This window comes from Cylas formicarius, unplaced genomic scaffold, assembly GCF_029955315.1.
Source record: "Cylas formicarius isolate icCylForm1 unplaced genomic scaffold, icCylForm1.1 PGA_scaffold_10__41_contigs__length_53128322, whole genome shotgun sequence".
NCBI lineage: Eukaryota > Metazoa > Arthropoda > Insecta > Coleoptera > Brentidae > Cylas > Cylas formicarius.
Genome location: NW_026844214.1, coordinates 968,771 through 995,005, shown reverse-complemented (window position 1 = coordinate 995,005; position 26,235 = coordinate 968,771). Strand labels below are relative to the sequence as shown.

The 26,235-nt window shown below is 34.5% G+C and overlaps 3 protein-coding genes across 10 annotated transcripts in view; 2 read left to right on the top strand and 1 right to left on the bottom strand.

The window, feature by feature from the left end:
* The first annotated feature begins 93 nt into the window (after nt 1-93).
* Nucleotides 94-10,235, top strand: LOC132706583 (peroxisomal multifunctional enzyme type 2-like). Of its 5 annotated transcripts, none has more exons than XM_060677996.1 (12): nt 94-192; nt 459-669; nt 725-877; nt 932-1,051; nt 1,376-1,572; nt 1,631-1,970; nt 6,230-6,514; nt 6,574-6,768; nt 8,297-8,451; nt 8,521-8,638; nt 9,606-9,797; nt 9,909-10,235. In XM_060677996.1, exons 2-12 carry the CDS (start codon nt 477-479, stop codon nt 10,118-10,120), a joined length of 2,160 nt encoding a protein of 719 aa, XP_060533979.1. In that variant the 5' UTR covers nt 94-192; nt 459-476; the 3' UTR covers nt 10,121-10,235. The 5 variants fall into 5 exon arrangements, with proteins under 5 accessions (XP_060533979.1, XP_060533970.1, XP_060533989.1 ...); XM_060677987.1 differs by having other exon boundaries at nt 116-384; XM_060678006.1 differs by lacking the exons at nt 94-192; nt 459-669; nt 725-877; nt 932-1,051 and adding an exon at nt 1,260-1,325.
* A 544-nt stretch (nt 10,236-10,779) lies between these two features.
* Nucleotides 10,780-12,259, top strand: LOC132695613 (replication protein A 32 kDa subunit). The gene is made up of 6 exons (XM_060659970.1): nt 10,780-11,053; nt 11,113-11,186; nt 11,241-11,339; nt 11,397-11,726; nt 11,785-11,993; nt 12,096-12,259. Exons 1-6 carry the CDS (start codon nt 11,035-11,037, stop codon nt 12,175-12,177), a joined length of 813 nt encoding a protein of 270 aa, XP_060515953.1. The 5' UTR covers nt 10,780-11,034; the 3' UTR covers nt 12,178-12,259.
* Nucleotides 12,260-12,983: 724 nt separating this feature from the next.
* LOC132699207 (uncharacterized) overlaps nt 12,984-26,235 on the bottom strand; it is a 41,283-nt gene continuing 28,031 nt past the window's right edge. For 2 of the 4 annotated variants that reach the window (XM_060665816.1, XM_060665798.1), the window contains 5 exons: nt 20,853-21,533; nt 18,013-18,495; nt 15,183-15,403; nt 14,989-15,120; nt 12,985-14,930 (listed from right to left, as the gene is read on the bottom strand). In XM_060665816.1, the coding sequence (XP_060521799.1) occupies nt 14,715-14,930; nt 14,989-15,120; nt 15,183-15,403; nt 18,013-18,495; nt 20,853-21,533 (1,733 nt within the window). In that variant the 3' untranslated portion in view covers nt 12,985-14,714. Of the gene's footprint in view, nt 14,931-14,988; nt 15,121-15,182; nt 15,404-18,012; nt 18,496-20,852; nt 21,534-22,259; nt 22,531-25,444; nt 25,591-26,235 lie in introns of those variants that run through there. The other 2 variants (XM_060665823.1, XM_060665807.1) reach the window with 2 other exon arrangements.

Here is a 26,235-nt window from a genome sequence, read left to right as displayed (position 1 = left end):
TTTTCCGATGGGCGAGTACCCTTTATTAAAAATAGTGAGAAGAATATTCCTTTTTTGATATTTTTGATCTCTGCAATCTTCATCAGTAGGAACCATAGATAAGATTCATAAATAAAAACAGGGTAGTTGGCAGCCGAAAGTAGTGAAGTGGTTGTAAAAGTTTTTGGGATTTAATTTTTTATTTCCCCTTATGTGAGTCGATTGTGTTCGATTTTTTTTCGATGTATACTTATTGTATTTTATATTCTTTACATAAGTATTACAAGCAAATGCCTTTATAGTAGAATACAAAAAGATTATTGTTGTTGCTCTTTTGACCTTTGATAAGTACCTTGAGTATTCATAATTTTAATTGTTCATTAGTGATTTTCATTGTATTTTGAGGTGTGTATTATTTCCCAGTTTTAATTTAAAAAATATTTATTGCTAATGTTTGTAATATATATTTGAAAATTCAGTCAACTTTGCCTCCAATCATGACTGGCTTACGATTTGATGGTCAAGTTGTAATTGTAACTGGAGCGGGAGCAGGGCTGGGCAGAGCTTATGCTCATTTGTTTGCGTCAAGGGGCGCAAAAGTCGTTGTGAATGATTTGGGTGGCAGCAGACATGGTGACGGAAGCTCATCCAAAGCTGCCGATACTGTGGTTGAAGAAATTAAAAGAAATGGTATTGATTATTATTAAATGTTTTGTATTGAATCCTATAAGGTTCTTTTTTTAAGGTGGTAATGCAGTGCCTGATTATAACTCTGTGGTCGAGGGCGAAAAAATAGTTAAAACTGCACTCGACAACTTTGGGCGTATCGATATTTTAATCAATAATGCCGGTATCTTGAGGGACAAGAGTTTCGCGAGAATATCAGATCAAGATTGGGGTAACTTTGCAAATTCTAAAAGGGGCCGTGTATCCTGAGGGGTTTTATTTGCAGATTTAATACAAAATGTACATTTAAAAGGTAGCTTTAAAACGTCACAAGCAGCTTTCCCAATAATGAAGAAGCAAAAATTTGGCCGCATTGTTATGACTTCATCAAATTCTGGACTCTACGGTATGTTTTAAAACATTTTGAATGAGTATTTAGGGAATATGGGAAGTATCAGTAATGACGGTTTATATTTATTCATTTCTGTTAAATTACAGTAGACAATTTCGTGAGTTAATCTTTGTGAGATCTTATCATTATTTTGTAAAAAATGTTTGCCTAATTGAAGTATTTCTTATCAAAATGGTTGGGATAACATTTAGTATCTTTTGATCAGTCTGTCTATGAACCATGTTCAGAGTTTTATTTTCGTCTCTTTCAAAGAATAATTTAAAAATATGTAAGGCATTATATTATATAGACTTTATAATTTCTCCCATACCTTTGCAGGGAATTTTGGCCAAGCCAATTACTCTGCTGCCAAGATGGCGTTAGTTGGATTGGCGAAAACGATCGCCATCGAAGGAGCTTCAAGTAACGTCTATTGTAATGTAATCGTACCAACTGCTGCCAGTAGATTGACCCAGGATATACTACCGCCTGAGATTTATGATGAATTAAAACCGGAATTGATAGCACCGGTTGTTGTATGTTATTGCGAGACAATTTACTTTACCTTTATTTAATAACATTTAATGCTATTAGGGTTACTTGAGTCACGAGTCTTGCAGTGAAAATGGTTCGATTATTGAAGCTGCCGCAGGATGGGCAGGAAAATGTTCTATTGTTAGGTCAAACGGGTCAGTGTTAAGGTCAAACATCAAGGACAATGTAACCTTGGAAAATGTTAAGGAGAATTGGGGAAAGATCGTGGACATGTCTGATGCAAAGACCTTTCAATCCATTCAAGATGTTACAGGCGCCCTAGTCGGTTCTTTGGAAGGGCAAGCGGGCACTACGGGAGATTCGGGAGTAGACAGCGGGAGTGAAAATGAGGACATCTTTAATTTTTCGGATCGAGACACTATTTTATACGCTCTTGGTGGTAAGTGGGAAAACATTTTCAGATAACCAATATTTATGTTATATAATGTTAGTTTGTGCCTGATTAATAAAATCAAATCAAGTCAAATTGTGTGGCAAAGAAATAAATAATACATTTAATATCCTTGGCAAGCCCACACAAAGATTAGTATATATCAATGTTTTTTTTTTTTTAATGTAGGACTTAATTCTAGGTATATAATTGTTATTAAAAATGGAGAAAGTTGCAAGTATTTCTGCGTGAAATATATTGAAAACAAATAGACTGAATAGGCAGATATAATTATTTTGTTCTATGTTATATAATTTGGAGCATTAAATTTCTTCGCAGTACCTTTATTTAGTTTGATATCATTTGGGAAAAAATTATAGGTAAAAATATAAGGTAATGTTGACGTAGGCATCTATTTAATCATTTTGGGTAATTTAAGGTATTGGTTTATATTACACTTGATTGATAATTTGGAGTATTTTACTTATTGTAGGATTTAAATACCTACACTATCGGACAAAAGTAGAGCAACAAGCATATTTTTTTAGTATTTTTTAAATAAAAAAAAATTTGGTTCATATTTTTTGCTAGTTATGATGAAATACTTTCCTTGCATAGCAAGTAATTTTTCACAACATTTTGGGTGTACCTTAAGTTAGTTGATGAAAGCTAAATAATAATTAATATAAAATTTGACGAAAATGAAGGTGACAAAAGTAAAACAACAAATTGTATGTAACAGTGTTTTATTTTATTTTATTTCAAAAAGTTGTATTTAACAGTATTGTATTGTATTCTATAAAAAAAACATTAAACCCACATTTTAGTACAATAATAATAATTAAAATTATGCCTTAATAATTTATAGAATATACTTTATTGAGAATTACCTGCTGGCAACGGCGCGGCATTGACTCTATCTACTATTGAGTGACATTTTCTGGAAGATTTGTCCAAACTTCATTTATTTTATCTATCAACGATTGTTTATTTGGAAACATTTGTGCACGAATGCGACGTTCTACTTCTTCCCAGAGATTTTCAATTGGGTTAAGGTCTGGCGCCTGTGCCGGCCACTGCAAAACTCTAACATTGTTTTCTGCAAACCACTGTTGAACGAGTTGTGAAGAGTGTTTTGGATCATTGTCCTGTTGGAAAATAAAACAACGGCATTTCCCACTCTGCATAAGGGAGCATAACATTTTGCATAATCTCCCTATAAACAAATCGATTCATTGTCTCATTAATGAAGTGTATAGGACCTACTCCATTCCATGAGAAACAACCCCATAAAAAAACACTGCCTTTACCATGTTTAATTGTAGCTGTTAGGTACTTAGCGTTAAACCTTGTATTAATTGGTCGCATCACACGTCGCATTCCATCAGAATTGAATATTTTATATCGCGTTTCATCGCTGAATAGAACTTTTTTCCAGTCATTGATGGTCCAGTTTAAATGCTGGCGTGCAAAGGCCAACCTTCCTGCTTTGTTTCTTGCTGAAACTAGCGGTTTTTTTGCTGGCCGTCTACTGAACAACTTTCAAGCTACTAATCTTCTTTGCACACTTCGTATACCAACCGTAATTTCTGGAATTTCGGCAATTATTCGAGGTGCGGACTTCCAAGGATCTTGTTGAGCAATTCTCTTAATGCGCCTGTCAGTCAAAACCGTTGTTTTTTTGGGTCTTCCCGATTTCGGCAATTTTTCTAAGTGTCCTCTGTCATTATACGATGAAATTATTCTAGATACGCGGTACCGAGGTAACATAAACTGTCTTTTGAAATTGGAATTGGAATTCCTCTTGGCATAACTAGTCCTGCACACAAATGGTTAACTTAGCACAAAATAAATCCAACACGAGTTATTTTTGCATTTACTTTTACTAAAATCGTCTTTTTGAACAAATTTTCGAAATGTTTAACGCGTAGCTAATACGCATTTAAAACTAATGTCAAAATAAATTCATTTGTTTTGTTTGTGATCATCAATAAATCATAGCCTACTTTAATGTCTTCATTTTTGCATACAATACCTTGCATGTATAATCATAATGTTGGGACTTGTGTTAAATATATCTTATTTTTGAAGATGTTGCTCTACTTTGGTCTGATAGTGTACATCAGCGCAGCAGGCAGTAATAACTATTATTTTTAAGTCACTTATTTCATGCTTATACAAGTTGTTTGAGGAAAAAGCTCATGTTTATAATCATGTTTTCCATTGCTTTAAGTTTTTTTAAGATTGTTTTCATATACCTCACCCAATAATAATATGCCCTATCTCAGAGGTTCAATGAGAGCATTATATAATAAAAGAAAAGAGAAAGAAGTTGTCTTAATAAATAAAATTTATGCAATATTGCTTCTATCTTTTTCATATGTGATTTGAATGTTGCATTTATGATATTTACGAATAGATCTAGTGCAAGGTTTGGTTCTTCAAGGCCTAGTGGTTCATTCCATTCTTTATTTTTTGGTATATTATACCATAATTTTAATTCTTATGTCAGTTTTGTTTGAACACTCATTTATTTGGCAATTGATCAGTTATGTCATAGTCGACAATATACGGTTTAAAGTATAAGTAGTTGTTCCTCCATTTTTGTTTGTGAGTCGGGCCTTGTAACATCCTCATGTGACGAAAAAAAATCCATATATTTTCATGAGCGAGATGTACTGAGTCACTATATTGTCATTATTGTCCAATATATTTAAATCGAGGTCTTCTAAGAATAATGACACATTCAATTCAATTCAGTCATTCAAAACTTCAGTGTATTAGAGTTTGGAAAACAATTGCATACTAATTCTACTTGTTACTTTGGAAAATTGATGAAATGAAATTTTTCGAAAGTATCTACGCTCATATAAATATTTTATATCTCGGCAACCTAGTATTTTTTAAAAATAGAAAATCGCGTTTGAAAGAGTCTAAGAAAAAGACCATTTCTGGAAAACCGTTAATGCGATCGATAAAGTTGTTTAACATCAAGATCCGCGATATCCAGTGCTATAAATCCTTATTCTTGGTAATTTTCAAAAATGTAAAGTGTACGCCGGGTATTCGCAAAAAACTGAAAATTTCCCCTGGGATAACTAGAACTTATCAATTTCGTATACATGGCCATGTAGCCCCTATGGACAGCTATTTGTATTTATAGATTTCACATATTGTACAGGGTGTCTGTGCTACATCGACATCAAATTTGGAAGGGATATAAAAGCCTCTACCGTCATCTATATTGTAAAAACTAGGCGCAATCAAATATTGTCAATTATGTTTTTTAAATTTTTCATTTTTTGTGTGTAATATTTTGGCTTCCAAAGAAAAATTATTTTATCGAAAAAATTCGTGATCCAGCAACTGTAAAAGGTCCGGTGCAAAACTTATATTTCAAGTATTTTTTAGATTATATATAGCGTTTTTCATTTATTGATAAAAATCTGAAAGACTTTGAAAATTGTTCTTTTCGAAAATCAATTATTAACTAGGCCGCATGCAGAGCTACAATTGCTGTATTTACATACGCTGCTCGAGATATTTGAAAAAATCCATAGAAAATAATTATTTTTTCTTTAGAAAAAATTTATAGACCAGGAAGCGCAAGAGATTCCGGGCTATAACCTCTACTTCGAATATTTTCGAATTATATACAGGGTGTTTCGTTTATGAGCAAAAAATCTAAAAAATGCAGAAAGTTTGCATTTTTTTTTGGGTAAATTATTTTTACCGTAAAACGGAAAAAGACAAGATAATTTAGTTTAAACAGCTTGGTAAACTGTGTGGAGAGATAGTTTTAGGTTTCTATCATTCAGGGTGCGCTTGATATTTGATAAAACATAATTGGTAATTGCTATTATTTGTACAAATTTTGATATTTATCAAAGTTTACCGTGACTTTGAAGTTCGGCGAGAGGTGAAAGTCAGTTTATACAGGAGGGTTCATGCACAATATAATTATATCGATTTTGCGAAAGTTCCATGGTGGTCCGCAGAAGCACGAGAAAAAAGCAGGACGGCTTTTTTTAAATATTTTTCGAAAGCAATCTTGTTACCGTGATTGTATTATTATAATATATATCAAAACCGATTTGCGCAAAGAAGTTGACATTAGATTAGTACCAATATATCAGCATTGCAAATTATTTTACATTCAAGGAACACTAGCACAAAATTTTGATTTCACTCCTCTTAAGCATTGGTGGCGGCTCTATAATAACTTATTTAAAAATGATCTTGATCTTACAAAAAAAAACTTGTTTCAGTGGGCGCTTCACTTAAAAACCCCAAGGAATTGAAATTTCTATATGAAAACCACGAAGATTTTCAAACACTTCCGACATTTTATATTTTGCCGTCCCTTCAGGCTAATTTTAATTCCGATTTTACGGCGGCCGTCCCCGGCAAAGATGTTAACCTGAGCCAGGTATTGCACGGCGAGCAGTATCTCGAAGTGTTCGGTGATTTGCAGTCGGAAGGACAGTTAATTTCTAAAGTTACCATCGCCGAGGTGCTGGACAAAGGCTCTGGCGCAGTTGTCGTAACTAATGGTAAGTTAAATTGATTCGTATTTAAATTGTTGTATTTTTCTTAAACTTTCGCTTTTCAGTTGATTCGTTAAATCAGAAAGGTGACCTGGTAGCTAGAAATCAAATTGTGATATTTGCCGTTGGGGCCGGTAACTTTGGTGGTCCGAGAACCGGTACTAAAACAATACCTTGCCAAAATAAACCGGACAGAAGTCCCGACGCGTCCGTTGTACAAAAAACAAGTATAGATCAAGCTGCGTTGTACAGATTGTCAGGTAGTGTATAAAAAATACAGTTCACTAGCCTCTAGAATTTTTAAAAAGAATTATCAATATATTAAGAGTCCTAACAGAAAAATGAAATTGTAGAGTTATGTGTTCAATTATCTTCTAATTTTTCCAGCCATTTTGAAAAAAAAAAACAACCCTTTTTGTGAAACTTTGCCTGATACAGTTCACTAGTCTTTAGAATTTTCAAAAATAATTATCACTATATTAATTGTCCTAACAGGAAAATGAAATTGTAGTGTTATGTGTTCAATTTTCTTCTAATATTGCCAGCCATTTTGAAAAAAACGACAATATAGGTTCTGAAGCTCTGCCTTCATTTTGAAATACAAATTGTACAGATTGTCAGGCAGTGTATGGAAACTGCAGCTCACTAGCCTCTAGAATTTAAAAAAATAATTATTTACAATATTAAGAATCCTAACAGGAAAATGAAATCTTGTTCTAATTTTGTCAGCCATTTTGAAAAAAAACACAACTCTTTTATAGGTTGTGAATCTTCGCCTTAATTTTGAATTACAGATTGTCAGGTGTTGTATAAAAAATACAGTTCACTAGCCTCTAGAATGTTTTAAAATAATTATCACTGTATTAAGAGTTCTAACAGGAAAATGAAATTGTAGAGTTATATGTTCAATTTTCTTCTAATATTGCCAGACATTTTGAAAAAAACAACTCTTTTATGGATCCTGAAGCTCTACCAATTGTACAGATTGTTAGGCAGTATATAGAAAATACAGTTCATTAGCCTCTAGAATTTTTAAAAAGAATTATCACTATAATAAGAGTCCTAACAGGAAAATGAAATTGTAGAGTTATGTGTTCAATTATCTTCTAATTTTTCTAGCCATTTTGAAAAAAAAAACAACCCTTTTTGTGAAACTTTGCCTGATACAGTTCACTAGTCTTTAGAATTTTCAAAAATAATTATCACTATATTAATTATCCTAACAGAAAAATGAAATTGTAGAGTAATGTGTTCAATTTTCTTCTAATATTGCCAGCCATTTTGAAAAAAACAACTCGTATAGGTTCTGAAGCTCTGCGGATTTACTTCATATCGCCTATGAAAATTACTTATAATATGTTTTTTACTTTAAACTTAAAACTATTTAAAACATATTGTTTTTGCCCAAAGAAATTAAAAATATCTCCAAATAATTGGCACCCACCTTTGGCGGCGCTCCTGTACAAAATATTAACAATCTTTGTGCACTAATTTTTGTGACTGAATCTAACTAACGTTATTTTTGAAATATTCTGTTCACCACAGACATTAGAAAATTCAATTCGAAAACTATGATTTTTGTTAGTTTAATTAATTTTATTTTTAGATTTATTAAAGCAAGTAATAATCGTTTTTCTAAAGTTGGCTATTCCGTGGGCAAAGGTAAACTGGCTAGTTTTGTTGGTCTGTAGCTTGTTTTTTTTTATTGGCTTTGATTTTTTTTAAATTCAATCCTTTTGACATTAAAATATTAAAAAAAAAAATCTCCACTACCATTTTAATTTTTAGGTGATAGAAATCCCCTGCACATTGATCCCGGCATGGCCGCAGTTAGTGGATTCGACAGACCCATTTTACATGGTCTGTGCAGTCTGGGATTTTCTGTAAGGGCCGTTCTTGAGACTTTTGCTGATTATGATGCGTCATTGTTTAAAGCCTGCAAAGTTAGTAGACCGTCATAACTATCTGCATTAATAAATTATATCTTGATTTTTTTTTTAATGGTCTTTTAGGTTCGATTCACTAAGCCTGTTATCCCGGGCCAGTCGCTGAGGGTTGATATGTGGAAAGTAAATAACAGAATCCATTTTGAAACGATTGTGGTGGAGACAAATACAGCTGTTATCACAGGTAGGAAATAATAATTTTGTGTTTCCGCTCAAAAATTAAGTTTTTGAATTTTATATTACACATATTTAGCAATTTCTGCATAGATATTAAATTGGCTACAAAATAAAGAAAGTTAACTTGCCTGATGACGTCACGTTCTCATAAATAAGTTACATTGGTATGAGGTGTTCTCTGAAAGTTTGCCCCCTTAAATTTGTCGTTATTCCGTGATAAAATAGCGACTATTTAAAAAAACACCTTAATAAGTAGCACCATTAAATTCTAACCCCAAAGAAGAATAAAAAATGTCAAATAACATATTCCTCCTTTTTAACATTTCATCTTTTTATTCCCAAGTTAATTACTTAAAATTTCTTTATTAATACTTTTTTTCTTCGGCCACATAATGTGTATTTGTTTTTATCGATGTAATAATTACCGTCTCGGGAAAAAAAACTTTTCCCTTGACCCTCGTATCTGTAGGCCGCCTCGCCTAATGCTTTTACCCTGTTGTCAAGTCACGTCGACACACCGAATTCAAATATTGGTTTAATAATCTGTGGAATTGTCTTTTATTGTTACGCCGCGAAAGCGCTAGTGGAGGCAAAATTACATTAATTTTTTCGCATTTTCGTACATAATTTATTATTCGGGGTTTTAGGAATCAATTCCAGATTCGATCGTGTGACAACGCTGTAGCAGTTTCGTCGACAGTTTGACGTTTCATTAATTAATTTTCGTTTGAAATTTCTAACCTTTGGAGCTACTTACTGTTTAGAAATCGATCGTTTTCGCGATACGTATTACGAATTTAACGACACAATACATTTTGAAGTATTTTACTGTACTGATAAGCACATTTGTTGAAATCAAATACTCGTAATATCTTAGGAACGTTCCACTCACCAACCTAAGGTATTTGCCAATGTTTTCACCATTTTTTATAGTTTTTAGTCAGAGTATGTCGAATTAAGCTAATATTTTTCAGGTGCTTACGTTGATTTGAAGTCGGTGAAACTGTCGCAAGTACCCCCAAACATGTCCGATTCAAATTTAAAAAGTGACGCCATATTTGAATTTATAATTGAACAAGTTAATGCGGATCCAAGCAAAGCAAAATCTATCGGTGGAGTGTTCCTGTACAATATCACGAAAGATGGGAAACAAGTTAAACAATGGAGTAAGTTTAAAGTTCCTTTTTGACTGATAATGGTTAAGCATACTTCTCCGTATAGCTTATTTATGTTTAACTTTTGGCGAGGACTTTGTATTATACCTTAAAAAATTTCAGCCATGGATTTGAAAAATGCCAAAGTGTTTCAAGGAACGCCCGAAGGAAAACCGAGCACTACTCTGACAATTTCCGATGAAGACTTCCTTCTTTTAGCAGAAGGCAAACTTCAACCACAACAGGCATTCATGAAGGGAAAACTGAAGATTACGGGAAATTTAATGCTAGCCCAGAAATTAGCACCCTTATTGAAAACCAATGCTAAATTGTAATTTCATATTTTCTGTAATAGTATATTTCAGTGGTTGTTTCATATTTAGACTATATTTTTTTATGGTGTTAAGTATGCATTTGTTATTTTTATTTAGATTAAAATGTTGAGTCTGATTTCGTTTTCCATTTGCAGTTGAGTCCAGCAAAGTTAAGCAAATAAGTTATTTATTAATGGATCCTTCATAAAATGGATGAAGTTGTCCACAATAACGTTGGCAGTCTTAAAATCTCAAGAATTTTTAAGTATTAAAAGAATAAAATTAACATGTCTCCAGTATTAGGCAAAACCGTGGATGTTGGCATAGATACTAAAATTGTTAGTTGGCGGTCCAATTTTCATCGTGTCCTAGATATTCTGTTATACTTTTACTCTTTATACTATCGTCAAAAGTAATCTGTTCTCATGGTAGTTTTGAGGCGCCAACTATTGATGTAACTAAAAGAAACTTTTTTTTATCCTTTAAATTTGCTAGGGCAAAAGTCTCTCACTAACAATTTCTGAAAATTTGATTTGATTTTGCACCCATTACGTACGTTTCATGCGTTAAGTTAAAAAGTCAAATCGAAAAAAAAAAACAGTCACTTTTCAGCCACATGACATTTAGCGATCACAGTCAAAATTTCCCTATCCATATGTCAGCTGCAGAATCATTAAAATAATTCTTAAACTTCTAGAAAAAAATGGCCGCTCTCAATTAACGATGTCGTCTAATGAAATCACGTAATTTGTTCTGGCGTAATATTTTAATTCAACGTATACTCCATTTTGTTTACCTTCACTTTCGGTTGAAACTCACCAATTTTAAATTGTGTATAACCATGGTGTTGTTTATCGTATTGGATTGAGTCTATGGTTTCCCCGCCAAAAGTGTTCACGAAATAATAGAATCGGCAAAACAGTATCAAGGGAATCATGAACACTTGGAATCCAGGTAGGGTGTTCTTGCTTTTAAAACTTTTTTAGTATTGAATGATTAATACGCAATTTAAGGTTTTAATGACACCGGTGCGGGAGGATTTTTGAACAATACCACAAATTTTGATTCGCCGGCGACAAAGAAAAAAGTGGGAGTTTTAACATTTGTTCTCCAGTAAAATTAACGTTTTCAATGATTACAGAATGTGAAAAGGCTTCAAAGCGTTGTGCCTGTTGTGATTCGACAGATCCGGGACCAAAAGGAAGATGAATTTAAATTGTTTAAGCTGCCTGCGCAGATGGTAAGTTCGCTTCTTTAATAGTCGATCGCAATTAAATTATGTTCTTGGTTTCTACAGATAAAGCTTGTGGGTATTTTGAAAGAGTGTGACATGCAATCAACAAAAGCTACATATCGCATAGAAGATCATACGGGTTATATTAAAGCAGTCTGGTGGCTGGACAGCGATGGTGGAGATGGTGAGGTCATGTTGCCACCAGTTAAAGAGGGTGCATATGTCCAAGTGTTCGGTACAGTGAGATCAGGGGAATCCAGATCAGATCAGTCAGGTGAAAAAATGATTATTGTGTTGAAAATGTTTGTGGTAGAAGATGCAAATGTGATAACAAATCACTTGTTGGAAGTGATTCACATTCGTCTGCAAGCAGAAGCAATGGACAGTGAAACAGTAAGTGGAGAGAAATATTATTTTTAACAGTATCTTAATTCCGTAATTTTTTATTTAGGTTATTCCCAAAAATAATCCGGGGTCGGCATTGGCAAATTCTATGACATTTTTCGATGAGGGTAACGGTAATGCTGATAGTGGCAATCCCAGTTTTACGGCGGTGCAACAGAAAGTCTTCAAGATACTTCAAGCAGATAACACCACAGCAGGTCCCAGCAAGACTGCAATTTTGAGTAATTTCGGTCATAATCAACAACGTGAAGCTAGGTAAGTACCTTTGCTTTGATAGTTCATTTTGAGTTAATATTTGGAATTGATGAGTACCAAATTACTTGAATTGCTGTACTCTATACGCCTTTTTCTTTTTAGGGATGCTTTGGAGTTTCTCGTTAACGAGGGTCATGCTTATTCCACAATCGATAATGATCATTTCAAAGCCACCGATGCGTAGTAATTGAGCTAGTTTTTGTTTCGTTATTCCATAAGATTTCGATGTTACTTTTTTATTTAATAAACTTTTTGATTTACTTACTTATTCATGGAATGTTTCTTTAATTGTGGCTCATGTCGAGCTTTTCTCAATATGTGCCATCAACAACGTTTAGTTAAAAATTGCCAGCCATGTTGTAGTCTGTGGCGAGGATAATTACAAATGTGTAATTGGATAGAGATTTAAAATCTCATTTCGAAACGCATTAACGAATATAAAAGAGCGTTTAACAACAATACTCTACATTCTAATTATGCTACACACTTAAACACGGAAAAACAAATTTTTGACGACAATTTTGATATTTTACGTACTGGCACAAAAAGTAGAAAATTAAATTTATTGGAAGCCATGGAGTTTAATAAAATGAGACATTCAAATGCCTCTCCTTTATTGAACTTAAATTCTCACAACATTAAATAATGTTTTGTTGTCATTTTCAGTATATATAGTAGCAGTTAGTTTGTAAATATTACATTTGATAAAGACACGGTGTTGTCGAAACAATTGTCATGTGAAAATATATAATTTCGTGAAAATCTGAACTTTTAGTTCTTATTTATTTTCAAATGTAGAATCATTTTTTTCACCCACCAATCTGCGATTTGTATTATTTTCTTTCTAAACATCGCACTTAACTGAAAATGATACATGCAAATTGATTGATCATCTGTCAGTGGCCATGTTGACTGTTGAATGGCGTTTTGGTTAACCAAAAAATTTTAAATCTCGCACGTGCGCATGTTTTTTGCGGTTTTAAAACGAAGTTTATTATCTGTTCGAGATGCCAGTTTGTTTAGGATAGATTTGACGTCTGAGACGATTTCCTCTTATGGGATAGCAAATACGATCAATCCGTCAAAAACTCAGCTCATAGGAAGAAAAATACCAGATAAGTAAATACATTTTTATATAAACAAAATATTGCTTAGCTGGCTTTGCCTCTATTCATCATCAAGTCTACATGATTGAAAATTCTGACAGTTTGTACATTTTTATCTGATTATCGATTTTGTCGTGTTATCGATTTGGATTTTCATGGAAAATAATAATCAGTTTACAAATGTAGGAAAAGTTGATATGTTTCTGATATACGGGGAATGCACGAAAAACTCCCGACAGGCCCGTGCATTGTATGCAGCCCGCTATCCGGGACGTCGCCTTCCTGCACATTCTTTCTTTACAAAGCTCGAATTGAAAATGAGAAATACACCAAATAATCGACATGATAATTTGATTGTAAGTGGAGAAATGGAAATAAATGTTGTGGAATACGTCAACGTAAATCCAGCTACGTCGCTAAGAGAAGTGGCATGAGAATTAGACATCTCAAGAGAATCTGTGAGAATAATTTGAAAAAAAAAACAGCTAACATTCTTTTAAGTATTACCTTCATCAATATCTTTATGAAGCTGACTTTGTAAGAATTGGATATAGTAATCGGCTGTGTGTTGCTATGTTTAACCGACAGAACAACGGATCTTTAAATAATCAACTCTTGCCGTATATGTATAACTTTAGAGATGTCGATGTATCAAGAACCAAAATACCAAAAGGACAAAGGTCTTAAGGAATACCTATGACTAAGTATCTGTTTTTTACTTATTCCGAAAGTAGCTGGTGTATTTTATTCACTTTTTTTTGCTCCATGTTCACGGCAACCAGAGTAAAATTCAATATTGCAGAATGGCCGACATCAAACTGACAGTTGACAGATGAGATAAGTCGTTTTGGTTTCTCATTCTACGCAGCTTAGTTTTTGTTGTGCATAACTTGATTCTAATTTTTAAACCAAACCTATGGTGGTGGGAAAATAATACCAACGAGTTGTTTAAAAAAATTTATATTTTATAATGTTATATAATATGAAAAAGTACAAGCTAATTATCAACGTAAGAAATAAATATTCACTAATTGCATTATAAAAATTCCAAAAACCCATAAATCTCAACAAGTGTATACAACAAAAAGGGACGAAATATAATAAGAGACAGAAAAAAACCAGCAGCAGTTACATCATATAACGACACTGGGAATGTAAACAACTTTTATTTGGTTATGTTTGGTAATAAATACAAGGTAGCATTTAATCTTCAGTCTTGCTTCCTTCCGGCTAAACCCTAAAATCGCAAGTATATATCTATCTCTTTCAATCTAATATTAAAATTCGTCATTTATTGCGCGGTTTTGCGCCCGTTATTAGGAAAGCACAAAACATTTTTACCAGACTCGAATGTGCTAAAAATTGCTTTACAGTTCGTTAGACGTTGTTTTTTAAAAAGCCCGAGCGGGTGAATACTCGAACCGAAAATTAAAACAATGCGTTAGAAAATGAAATGCAGTTTCGATTATATTAATACTCTGTAAAAAAATCTTTCTGACCGGGACCACATAACATATCCAATTAGAACAAAAAATATATGTAAAGTGAGTGAGTAGAGCCGAATGTAAATGACATATAATTTTTTCTATAAACAAAAAAGGTATTTCTACTAATCTCAGCTTGATTCCTGTACGAAAATTTCAATATTAGACCTATTGGTTCTTTGAGCTTTCATCGCTTTCCTTCTCTCTTCGATCAATCGTTTTCTTTGTTCTTCTCGTTGCTTTCTGGCTTCGTCCGTTACGGTGGACGTCGCTTTCGGCTTGGAAACCCCCTTCCGGGACGCCTTGCTCGCTCCGTTTACTTTGGTCGGGCCCTTTTTGCTAGGTACCTGGACGAATGAAATGTTAGTTCGAAACGACCCCCTAGTCCAGTGCAATTAAAAAAACCTCTTTCCAATTGTTCGCTTTCAAAGCTTCTATCTCGTCGAATAATTTATCCACCTGGTCCACCTGCAACATCACCATGTCCCAGAAACCTTGCAGATCTTCGTTGGTGGTCGGGAATGCATCCCCTGGACTCTAAAAGATGCAAAATGATATGGAAATAAAAAAAAACTACCTTTGTTTGACAGTTTCACTACCTGATTGATGTTATTCGTGCACAATCCCCTAAACTGCTGCATCTTCTGCGAAACGAGCAATCTCGCCTTGCCGGAAGCGGATCTCAACTTTCCGACCACCTCTTCCGATAGTTCCGCGTTTGTCAGTTCGCTTTCTACCTTGTCGGCCAACTCGCTCAGTCTCGACGTCTGTTCGTCCAGTATTCTCAAGAAATAGTATCCGTTCTTGTTTTCCCCCACTGCTGGAAAAATATCGTTCGGCACATTGAATACGAGTTTCGCCATGTCGCTATTAATTTTGAGCAGCAACCACCGTAAATTTGCCGTTATCTGATAAGCGACGTAAAGAAAGTTCCGAAATAAATCCATTTCGCGGAGTTTTTCGTCAGTTTCCAAACCATTTTTAAGTCAAAATAAAAATAATTTGACAATGCCGACACGATTTAACATTTTGACATTTGACAGTTTCGTCTTTACGACAACGATAATTTTCAAAGTACATTTTCATTATAATCTCCACTTGTCAGTGTCCAACAATACAATACAATTTCTTAATTTGACAGTTTTCAATGTTAATAAATCATTTTCATGCAGACATAGTGCGCCCTCTAAGAATAAGAGATTAAATTAAAATTAAAAAAAAAAAGAAAATCTTTATTAATTATATTCTGTTTTGCTGACTACGTTGCGCCAGGTTTCTCATGACTAAGTTGTTAATATTAATTGTTGTACTGTACTAATGTTGTTGTAACAAGTTGTCCACGTAGAATGTTTTCGAAAAATCGTCGGTGAGCGGGACAAGTTCGTAGCAAATAGCGCGAATCACCTTTTTATTTTAAAAAGAAGGCCCTTCGCGGATTCTTGTCCTAGAGGAAAGCATTGTTTTTCTATCGTCCTCCTGCGGGCCACTTTCACAGAATCGATGTAATTTGATTGTGAATACACCCTGTATAAGGTGTCCTTCACATTTCGTCGAACTTCAAAGTTACGACACACTTCGGTAAATATTAAAATTTGTACTGGTAATTGCAATTTAAAATTATATTTTTTCAAATATCTTACGACCCCTGTATTATAGACGAAACCTTACACTCTCTCTCGACACAGTTTACGATACTGTTCATATAAAATTATCACATCTTTAAAAGTAGCAGAAATTTCTAAGATCTATTAGAATTTTTTGCCCACAAACGATGTATATATAATTCCAACAATGTTCGAAATAGAGGATATAACCCTGGATTTCCTTAGTTTCCTGGTATCCTAATTTTTCCAATGGAGTAAATGGTTTTTAAAAAAAACTACTTGTATTCTGAAACCATGCAATACATGGTAATATTAAATGACGCCATCTCGTCTAGATTGAAGGCGAGAAATAGTGATTTTCATTTGGACCCAAAACAATATTCACAAGTTGTTCAACAGGTGTTTCGGAAAAATAACGTACGAGTTTTGCAGTGGTCAGCACAACTCCCAGACCTTTACCCCAGTGAAAATCTGTGGGAAGAAGTAGAACGTCGTAATAAACATTCTTGGAGAAGTAAAATTCGTGAAGTTTGAATGCTTTCCCGAAAATATCATTTGTCAATGTCAATTGGCCCTGTTATGCACAAAGCTGCTAACATTATATGAAAAAATTAGATAAACGGGTAATCTGGTCAATAATTAATATCTATTTATTCTGCAAAATCTTTTCAGCCTAATGTCGACTCTAGATCTTGAAAATGTCTATTCGTAAAAAAAAGCGGAATCCAGAAGTGTTGAGCGAAGGAGATTTTGAAAAAGCTAAAGGCAACTATCAATATGAGTGTTTGACTTTTAATCTTCGAGAAAAAATTACGTTTACGAAGAATTCCCACAAATATTGTGTTCTATAAAGGGCAGCGCTGGGTATGTAATGCTGGAATTCACAGCGGTAAAGATGACCGCGGATATTGTTACGTTTGGGTCGAAGGAAAAGCTACCCGGTCTCAAAAAGTGGGATCATGTATATTAAAGCCCAAATCAAACATACATTTCCTCAGAAGTGAAACATCTTATTATGTGGAGTGACTTGTGTAAACCAATCTCTGAAGAGAAACTTAAAAACTTAAACAAAATGATGCACCTCATACTGGGAGCCTTTTATAGCAGCTTAAAATCAGATAAAAATATAGTTGAAGATAGATTCGACGTGGAGGAGCTACATTTCAATGCTGAAGCAGAGTAGATACTTCAGTTATCCAATTTTATATTTTTCCTTCATTACTCTTAAACTTGTTAATAGTTCTTAAAGGTCTTTTTCATTTTGAAAAATCCTACCAACCACAAAATTTTTGGTATTGGAAAAAAAACAAATAAAAAGCGAGATGATACTTGTAATATTGCTGTTTTTTGTATTCAGTTTTGACTTATTTAGAAAAAAGTTCATTTACAAATATCTCAAATATTATTGATTTGAGGGATGGAAGTTTTTTTTTTATATATTTTATCAATTACTAATGTGTTACTTTCAATTGTTAATGCTCTGAAATGTGCAAAATATTTTTTTTATGAAATCAAATGCAACTGAATATAATTTGTTGCTCTACTTTTATCGCCCCCATTTTTATCAGTTTTTAAAACTACCATTATTTACCAGCCCAAAAACCGATTAAAAGTACATCAAAATGTAGTGAAATATTATTTTCAGTGTAAGGATAGTATTTTGAATTAGCCAAAAATCGCAACCCGATAATTTTATAAAATAGTGTAACTAGATAACAACGTTGAAACAAAATATAAGAGTATACGTTTCCTTTTAAATTGCAAAAAATAACAAGCTGTATCCGAAATTAACAAAAAAAAAACGCCAAATGCAAATAACATTTACCTTCATTCAATGATTGCTTCGAACATCCATTTTCCTTGACAGCGGTGGTGACGTCAGACACGTGACGCTGTTCCTCGTTAATATTCGAATGGCCGTTGACGTTCGCCCCTTCACTATGTAACTTAGGAACTGTTAGGCTTTTCTGCATCGACGTCTGGGTACTCTTCCGACCACTTATTATCGGTAACTGCGCCCTAAATTCGGGCCTCAGGTGCCGCAACACTGGCAACGATGGACTGCTCGAGCTTTGTTTCATTGACGTTTCGCGACCTATGTCATCCAACAGCTTATCGGTTAAAGATTTCGAATGTCTATCTTCGGCCTCTCGATCTTCCGATTCGTGACTATGATGTTTTTTCGGTCTAGGTGATACGAAACACTGGGCCAGAGCTCCCGGGCCGTACAGCCTCTCGACACGCTTCTGGATGGACGTTTGCTCGTCCATAATTTTCAGGAAATAGCATCCGTTCTTGGCATCTCCTACTGCAGAGAAAATATCGTTACTACATTCAATACGAATTTTGGGCGACAACCACTTTAAGTTACTGAAGGGCCACCTGAACATTTTGATTTTTAATCTGTGCTTGAGCAATCCTTCAGTGAGGAAGTATTAAGTTTGGCAACATCGCCAATATTAGTTTATGCTTGGGTCGCCATTGGGAATTAAAATTAGGACTGCAGCGCCCGCGCGGAGCATCGCTGAACTACTTTCCAGTCCATCAAATCTTAACCTTACTTCCATTTCGAGCATCGTTTTGTTGTTTTAAGTTTAAGTTTTCGGCGTCCTTTTTGGTTAGTCAAAGGGCCATAAAGGTTTTTCTAGGTATAGCAAAAGTAGTATTAACCCTAATAGCATATACATCGGTGGAAATGTTAATTCGATACGTGTTGTGGAAGGGGAAGAAGTATTAAATGCAGGACATAATTGTTACGTTTGCCGTGTCTTCAAAAAAGTGCTTTATATGGAAGCATGGAGAGTTACGAACTACAAACAACTCAGTTGTGTTTGCACACGCAAAGCTGGAGCCGGAGGACATTGTAAAGATATTTCAGTAGTATTAATTCTCCTAAGGAGGTATGTAATGTTGAATTCATGACAAGTGGTCGGTATAAATATTATGCAATAATTTACTGATTCGGTTTTCCAGCATTTTGCGTGAAATATGCCTGAGTCAGCAATAGCGAAACACAGATAAGTCATTTCTTTTTTCTATTTGATTTTTACTGATGTGTAAACAAACAAAAACAATCCATGACATTTCAGCTCTTTACAATCAATGTACTAGAAACTAGTTCGTAGTTTTGACGTCAGGTAGCGTAACGCTTAGCTGGAATTCCCAATTGATAGAAGACTGACGCATATTATTTTCCAACCAATAGGAATGTTTCATTTAAACACAGACGTTTGACCTGGTATATTAGTATATTATTTAGTTTTATATTGTTTTTATTACTCACACAAAGAACTCAATTACATGTTTTTAATTTGTAGAAAAGAAAATAAAAACTGAATAGTATCAGTGTTTGTAAATATTAGGGAGGTATTTGAATGTGATCCTTTCAGTAAGTATGACCCTGCGAGACTGTTTTCACTGTTTCAAAGGGTAAGGGTAAGCACCTATACTCTATTAAACTTACAGGTAAGTTGAAAAATAATCATTTTTGTTTTGTGTGACTGTCGATTAACAACATCCTTCTTGTATTTTTGTGTCTTCCACATAATTCTTCAGTGTTTTATAAGACTATAGATTATATTCGCGGTAGATCAAGGCACGTCACAATTAAACATTTTTTGAAGGTTCCTGTTTTTTAACAATTTAAAATGTGGAGACCGTGTTCCCCTGTTAACAAAAGACACGGGAAACAATGCAGAATTTGAAGACAAAGTGGAGACAGTAGTCGAACTTCATGACAATTTAGAAGAGGAACTAGCTCAGCAAATTAAAAAACGGTTCCATTTGTCTTCAGATGATAAACAAATTGTTTTGAATGTTTTGAAATAGGCCAATGGTGTGTTTAGACTAAACGTGTTTCGACACTCATGATACAGTAAAAAAAGGATGATGTGAGGACAGTAACAAGTGTGTACTAGACGTGCGGCCTTCACATGGAAAACGCTGGGTCCAAAAATTAGTGGGTGGAAGACGCCTGGTCTGTCAGAAAGATTCAAGTGTGGATTTCCATGAAAACATGACTGCGGAAATGTTTGAGTGCCAAATACTTCTTCAAATCAAGTAGAAATTAAAGAATTTCTGTACGAAAATGATTTACATTTCGAAAAAACAACTTCTGGAATTATCGAAAATAAAATATTTTAGTAAAGACTACAAAATCGCACAACAAAACGGACACGAAATCTTGAGATTACCTGTGTGTCATTGTATATTTAACTGATTGAGATGATTTGGTCTGAGTTGAAAGCCCATATAAAAAGAAATAACACTGCACCAAAAATTTATTGATAGGGCCATAAACGTAATTCGGCAATAGACAGCTAAAATATTAGTACAATGCTGGTCTAACTGTTAAAAACGAGTAATAAAAGAGGAAAATATTTATCGAGAACGATTAGTGGCGGAGTTGATCATTGAACTAGGTGACGACAGTAGCGATAATGGCGATTTTGTATTTTAATATTGAACATTAATAATGACAGTATGTAGAAATCGAACGTAATAAATTATTACTTTGTACTATTTTGTGTACGTAAGTTAATCACGGGGTCGGTTTTAAAGGCACTATATTTCTGGTCGAAGTATAATAACATCGTTAAAGCGCGATGAGACAGACTATAATACGAAGAAAACCGATCAGGGTTTCATGTATAGGTTTACGTTTACCTTCGTCCAAAGATTTCGAGTGTCTATCTTCGGTCTCTCGGTATTCCGATTCGTGATTATGATGTTTTTTCGGTCTCGGTGACACGAAGCACTGGGCGAGGGCTCCCGGACCGTACAGCCTCTCGACACGCTGCTGGATTGACGATTTGGTCTCGGTACCGTTGCTAAATTCTTTTCTTACGGTCGATTCCAACGCGGTAACCGCGTTGCTTTCGAAAGTCACACATTTGCTTTGAATCGATTGGGATTTTAATTCCGCGCACGAGTCGACACTGTCCTTGGCGAATATATCCGGCGTGAAACTAGATTCTTGAGCTAGAAACGTCGTCTTGGTGGTGCTACGATAAAACTCCTCGTGACGGTGTCGATCGAGTAGGTTGTCCGTCATCGCAGTACCGTTCTGATCCGGTAGGGGAACCACGTTCGGAGGCGACAGCAAGTTTTGTTTCGCGGAATAGGGGTGCTGGTTCACCAACGATTGGTGATCCGTTTCGGGCCTGTGAGGCGATGCGTCTCGCGACCTCGCGAGTCTGATCGGATCGTAATTGGTGGTAGTGGAATAACCATTAACCGTGCAGGCCAAACTCAGATAAGACGGTAGATGGTGGTGGTGATGCCGATCGATAGGGGTGACGATACTCGCGCTACGCAGCGTTCCGTCGGAGGACACTTCGGACCAATCTGCAAACACGATGCGCCGATTAAGATCGCGGCAGAAATGGTCGACAGAAAATTTTTCAAAAAAAAAAAAAAATCCGTATGGCTCATACATCGGTTGTTTATTAACCCATATTATCCAAAGCATAAAAAAAAATAAAAAAATAGTTTTTTGCTCTGAAATTATTTATTTTGTTGCACTTAAGAATACATTACATGTGTCAAAAAAAAAACCTCGAAACATACAAAAAAATACTGGCGCGTAAACGAACCACTGGGAAAATAATGTTTTTGGGCACATAAGATGTAACACATAATTTATACAAAAATATACAAAAGAAAGTTCAAATTCGACAGAAAACAACTAAAAGTTTTCCAAATAGAACCTGATTTGATACAAAAAAGCGTATAATATTTTATGGTAACTCCCGGTTTCATTTTTGGTGATATTTTACAATTGTATGGGTGTGGCAGATTCTACATTTCCTTCGGGTTTTATTAGCATGAACAATCACGAGGTGACCTTGATTATCATAACGCACTTGATCTATGGCAGGTGTAAGATTTCTTTGAGTAATTGTTTTATCAGTTTTTAAAAGCTCGCAAAGCAATGTAAGATTTAAAATCAAATCATACACTTCGTCATCAAAAAATATAACAAATATTTAAAGCGGAGTTTTTCCAGAAAGCCTATTTTTTAGTTCCTCATATGATCTAAATTCACCGGTGTATGAGTGTACTCAATCTGACCTTTCTTCCATTTGACAGTAGAAGCAAGCCTGTCGTTTGCAGAAAGCATACGTCTTCTTTTGAATTCCAGGGTTTCATCATCTGATGAGTCCCATTCAGGTTCAGTAGTTGATGAATTACAGGACAGCTGTATTATTCGGTTTATGTAACTCGGAAGTTCCAACTATATTAGTTGGTTCCCCAAGCCCTTGTAGACTTATGTTATCGTTCATATCTTCTTCGTCAGTCAAGGTATCCACGTCGGGTGGAATATAGACCGCGTCAATATGTTCTGTAAATATTTTTCACGTTATTTTTAGCATAAATTTCACGATATCTTCATAGCCGCCTTTTGAGTCAAATACCTCGGCAATGCCATATTTTACGAACTGTAACACGTTCCCTGCACACGGCACTAACCAATACTAAAGAACACTCTAATTGTTAGATGTTTATTCTACAAGCGCTGACTTGTCTAGACTTGCAATAACAAAGTTTTGTTTCACAGATAAAACCAGTTGGCGCATTCACGCATCAGTAAATATTTTCAAAAAATAAGGCATAATCAATATAGTATTTCCAACGTATGTTTGTTTTCTGCGATAATAAAAATATATTTTTTTACTATTTTGGATTTACTTGAAAATGTGATACAAATTAATGTACCTCTTTTGAAGTCAAATATAAGATATTTGCTTTACACATAAATTAGCGATTTCTACGGTTTTATGTCCTTTAGTAGTGATAATAATAAAATTTCTAAACGGATGTGCAAAAATATGTCCTGAATGTGTGATGACAGGTGGGACACTGGGACAAAATGGGTTAAACTTGCTGACGTGTAATAATAACAACAAATCCCTTTTATTTTGTAATGTATCATCAACAAGATTATATTACGATAAATTCTTTAAATTAAATTCATTAAACTCAAGTCTTATATGTATATATTTATTTTGCAAATATCACTAAATTTTGCGAGCATTTCTTAGTACCCAGACTTTTCAATAATAAGTCACGTAACCTTAAAATATGGGGTTATTCCCTTGGAACTCCCTGTATAACACAAAAACGAATAATCTAACGGTTTCCATAGATGCAAATAACTGTTGTTTTCAAAATTTCTCGATATCTATATAACTTTTATTAGACGCTCGGTACTTAAATTTATAAAAACATTAATAAAAGTTGACACTAACACGACGCGGCGATTAACATCGTAGCTGAAATGGTCGCCGGAAAATTTTTGAAAGAAACTTTCGATTTACCAATATTCCGTATTGCTCATACATCGGCTGTTTATTAATTAAACTTTCTGACGTTTAATAATAGTAATAATAATAATAAAAACAATATTAATAATAATAAATGTGTTTTATTTTGTAATGTTCTTCTCCGTCAACAATCGCCGCGTCACTGAAAGTTCTACCCAAATTAAATATTGTTGTGTCCATCTGCATATAATATTTGATCTTATATTCGCGAGTAAGTCGTTAATAAATATAAGGAAAAGAATCGGGCACCCAGTATTGAGCCTTGCGGCACCCCAAGCGAAACAAATTGTGGTCCAGAAACCTCACCGTTAGGTAACGTAACGATTTGTGTGTTAAGGTAAGATTTAAAAAAGTTCGAACTTTAGGCCCTTATGCCGTGACATTCAAATTTGTTTACAAAAAACTCATGGCTAACGCAATCAAAGGGCTTCGAAAGATCCAACAAGATTGCTTTCGAAAAATCGTCGCTGAGCAAGTTCGTAGCGCGAAGCAGCATTGTATTTAAAAAAAAAAAACTCGGTTCACGTTTCCTTGTCCTATAGAAGAACAAATTGTTTTTCTATCATGCTCCTGCGGACACAAAATCGATGTAATTTTGTTGTGTACACACCGTGTATGTAGTATCTTTCAAGTCTGGTCGAACCTCAAAGTTAAGACAAACTTTGATAAATGTAAAAAATTGTACAAGCTATAACGATTTACAATGATATTTTTCCAACGCACCCTGTATGATAGACGAAACCTGAAACTCTCTCTCGACACAATTTACGATACTGTTTAAACCAAACGAAAGGTTTTCAATAACGACTAACAATTTACCCACAAAAACGGCAATTTCCGGGGTCTTGTTTATTTTTTGCCCACAATCGACACACCCTGTACATAATTGAAAAAATGTCGAAAATAGGGGATCTTCCACATTTCCTTGTCCAAGAATTTTTTCTAATAGAGTAAAATTGTTATTGAAAAAATATTTTTTTTCTGAAACCATGCAGTGCGCCGTAATAATCAATGACGTCATCGCGTCTTGACTGAGCCCCCGAAATAGCGATTTTAATATGGATTTTCTCAAGTACACCGCAAACAAAAAAATTAGCCACATTTTTTACGATTTTTGATTTGCGGTTAATAATTTACTCCGTAAAATAACAATTTCCTAGGTCTTTTAGTCTTTTGATAACCCTGTATATTATCGGAAAAATGCCTCAAATAAATGTTTACTCAAATAAACCTTCACTTCTCTGCTAAATTTGAAGTTGATATCGGAAATTAACACATTTCTTACTTAGCACGGAATATCGGGAACACCCTGTACAATAGGTGAAAACCTTAAATACAAAAGTATCAGCTGTCTATGCGGCTACCATCTGAGTCATAGTCTTTCAGTTATAACCAATTTTCAATTGTAGGGGGATCCGTTTTTCAGTTTTTTTGAATTTGCGGCGCACCCTGTATATTTTTGAAAAATTGTCAGGCAGAAAAGTTTATGGAGCCGTTTCTTCTGCGTCTTCTGGTTGAAGAATTTTTGTGGTCTTGTGAACGGTTTTTGAAAAATGACGTTCTTTGTAGACCCTTGCGTACCGACCCCCCCGCCCTCCACCATTTTCAATAGGTTCCGTCACGGGGCAAAGCTGCACATATGTGCGAAGATTGCTTCAAATTTGGGACATTTATCGTGTTTCATAGCAATGTTCAAAAAACAGTCGAAAATCGCAAGACGGTTAAAATGGAGGCAAATTTAAACGGTTCGAAAGTTATTCAGGGTAAACCGAAAGACGAGAACGGGGAACGGACAGACAAAAAAATTTTTATTCGATGCTGATCATTTCTGTACCAATGGTCATACCATTACCGAGACATAAAATTTTTATACGAGCGTAGATACTTTTGAAAAATTCGAAAGTAACGAGGTCATACAGGAAAAAAGCTTACCATCAATAACTTCCAAAACCTTTTCCAGAACCGCTATAATTGCTTTCACTGTTGAGTTACTCAAATATACTTATGTTTAATAATATTATTAATCATCTAATCGGCGAATGACTGGTTAATCTCCGCATGGCGCGTCCCGAACGAGCAACAATGACCGACAAACTGGGCGTAATCTCACATTACGCGATACTCAAATGCGCGTAGGAACGCAAATTAAATAAACATTGGGCATAATTTCAGCATAACTGGTTCCCAGTGACATTTGCCGTTCGTTTGATTGCCACGGATTTTGTTTCGTTACTTGTGCGATTCCCAATTCGGAATAAATCTTTTTTTCGTCAGCTGATCTGAGGTTCTGACCCCCCTATCCTAACTCAGAACAGTGTCCACCATTTTTTTTTAGTTTAGGTTGATATCCACAACGATATAATGTTTTCAGGTTATATTTAAAGTGAGGTAAAGTAGAAACAAACAAACGAGTATAATAAAAAAATTACGAGATATTTTACTTAAAAAAATAAAATTTAAACCTAATTTAATAAATTGAAGTGAAAAGATGATGGTGAATGTTACATTCAATATCAAAATATATAGGACCTTCGGAAATGAAATCATAACGGATATACAGCCCCGATTTAGAAAAAAATCATCGTTACAAAGTAAGTGTTTCAGAAATCTGTCACTAGAGGGCACTCTATTTTGCAATATCAGTTTAAATAAGTAAAATACAGGGAAAATACAAAAAAAATGTTCTAGGCAAAGTGCCCTCTAGTGACAGATTGCTGAAACAC

What these genes read in the sequence shown, in the direction of transcription:
- LOC132706583 (XM_060677996.1), top strand. Translation starts at nt 477, where the DNA reads ATGACTGGCTTACGATTTGATGGTCAAGTTGTAATTGTAACTGGAGCG. An exon ending in AATATCAGATCAAGATTGGG is followed by an intron (nt 878 to 931) that starts GTAACTTTGCAA and finishes TTTTATTTGCAG; the next exon opens with ATTTAATACAAAATGTACAT. An exon ending in CGCAGTTGTCGTAACTAATG is followed by an intron (nt 6,515 to 6,573) that starts GTAAGTTAAATT and finishes TTCGCTTTTCAG; the next exon opens with TTGATTCGTTAAATCAGAAA.
- LOC132695613 (XM_060659970.1), top strand. An exon ending in CGCCGGCGACAAAGAAAAAA is followed by an intron (nt 11,187 to 11,240) that starts GTGGGAGTTTTA and finishes CAATGATTACAG; the next exon opens with AATGTGAAAAGGCTTCAAAG. An exon ending in AAGCAATGGACAGTGAAACA is followed by an intron (nt 11,727 to 11,784) that starts GTAAGTGGAGAG and finishes TTTTTTATTTAG; the next exon opens with GTTATTCCCAAAAATAATCC.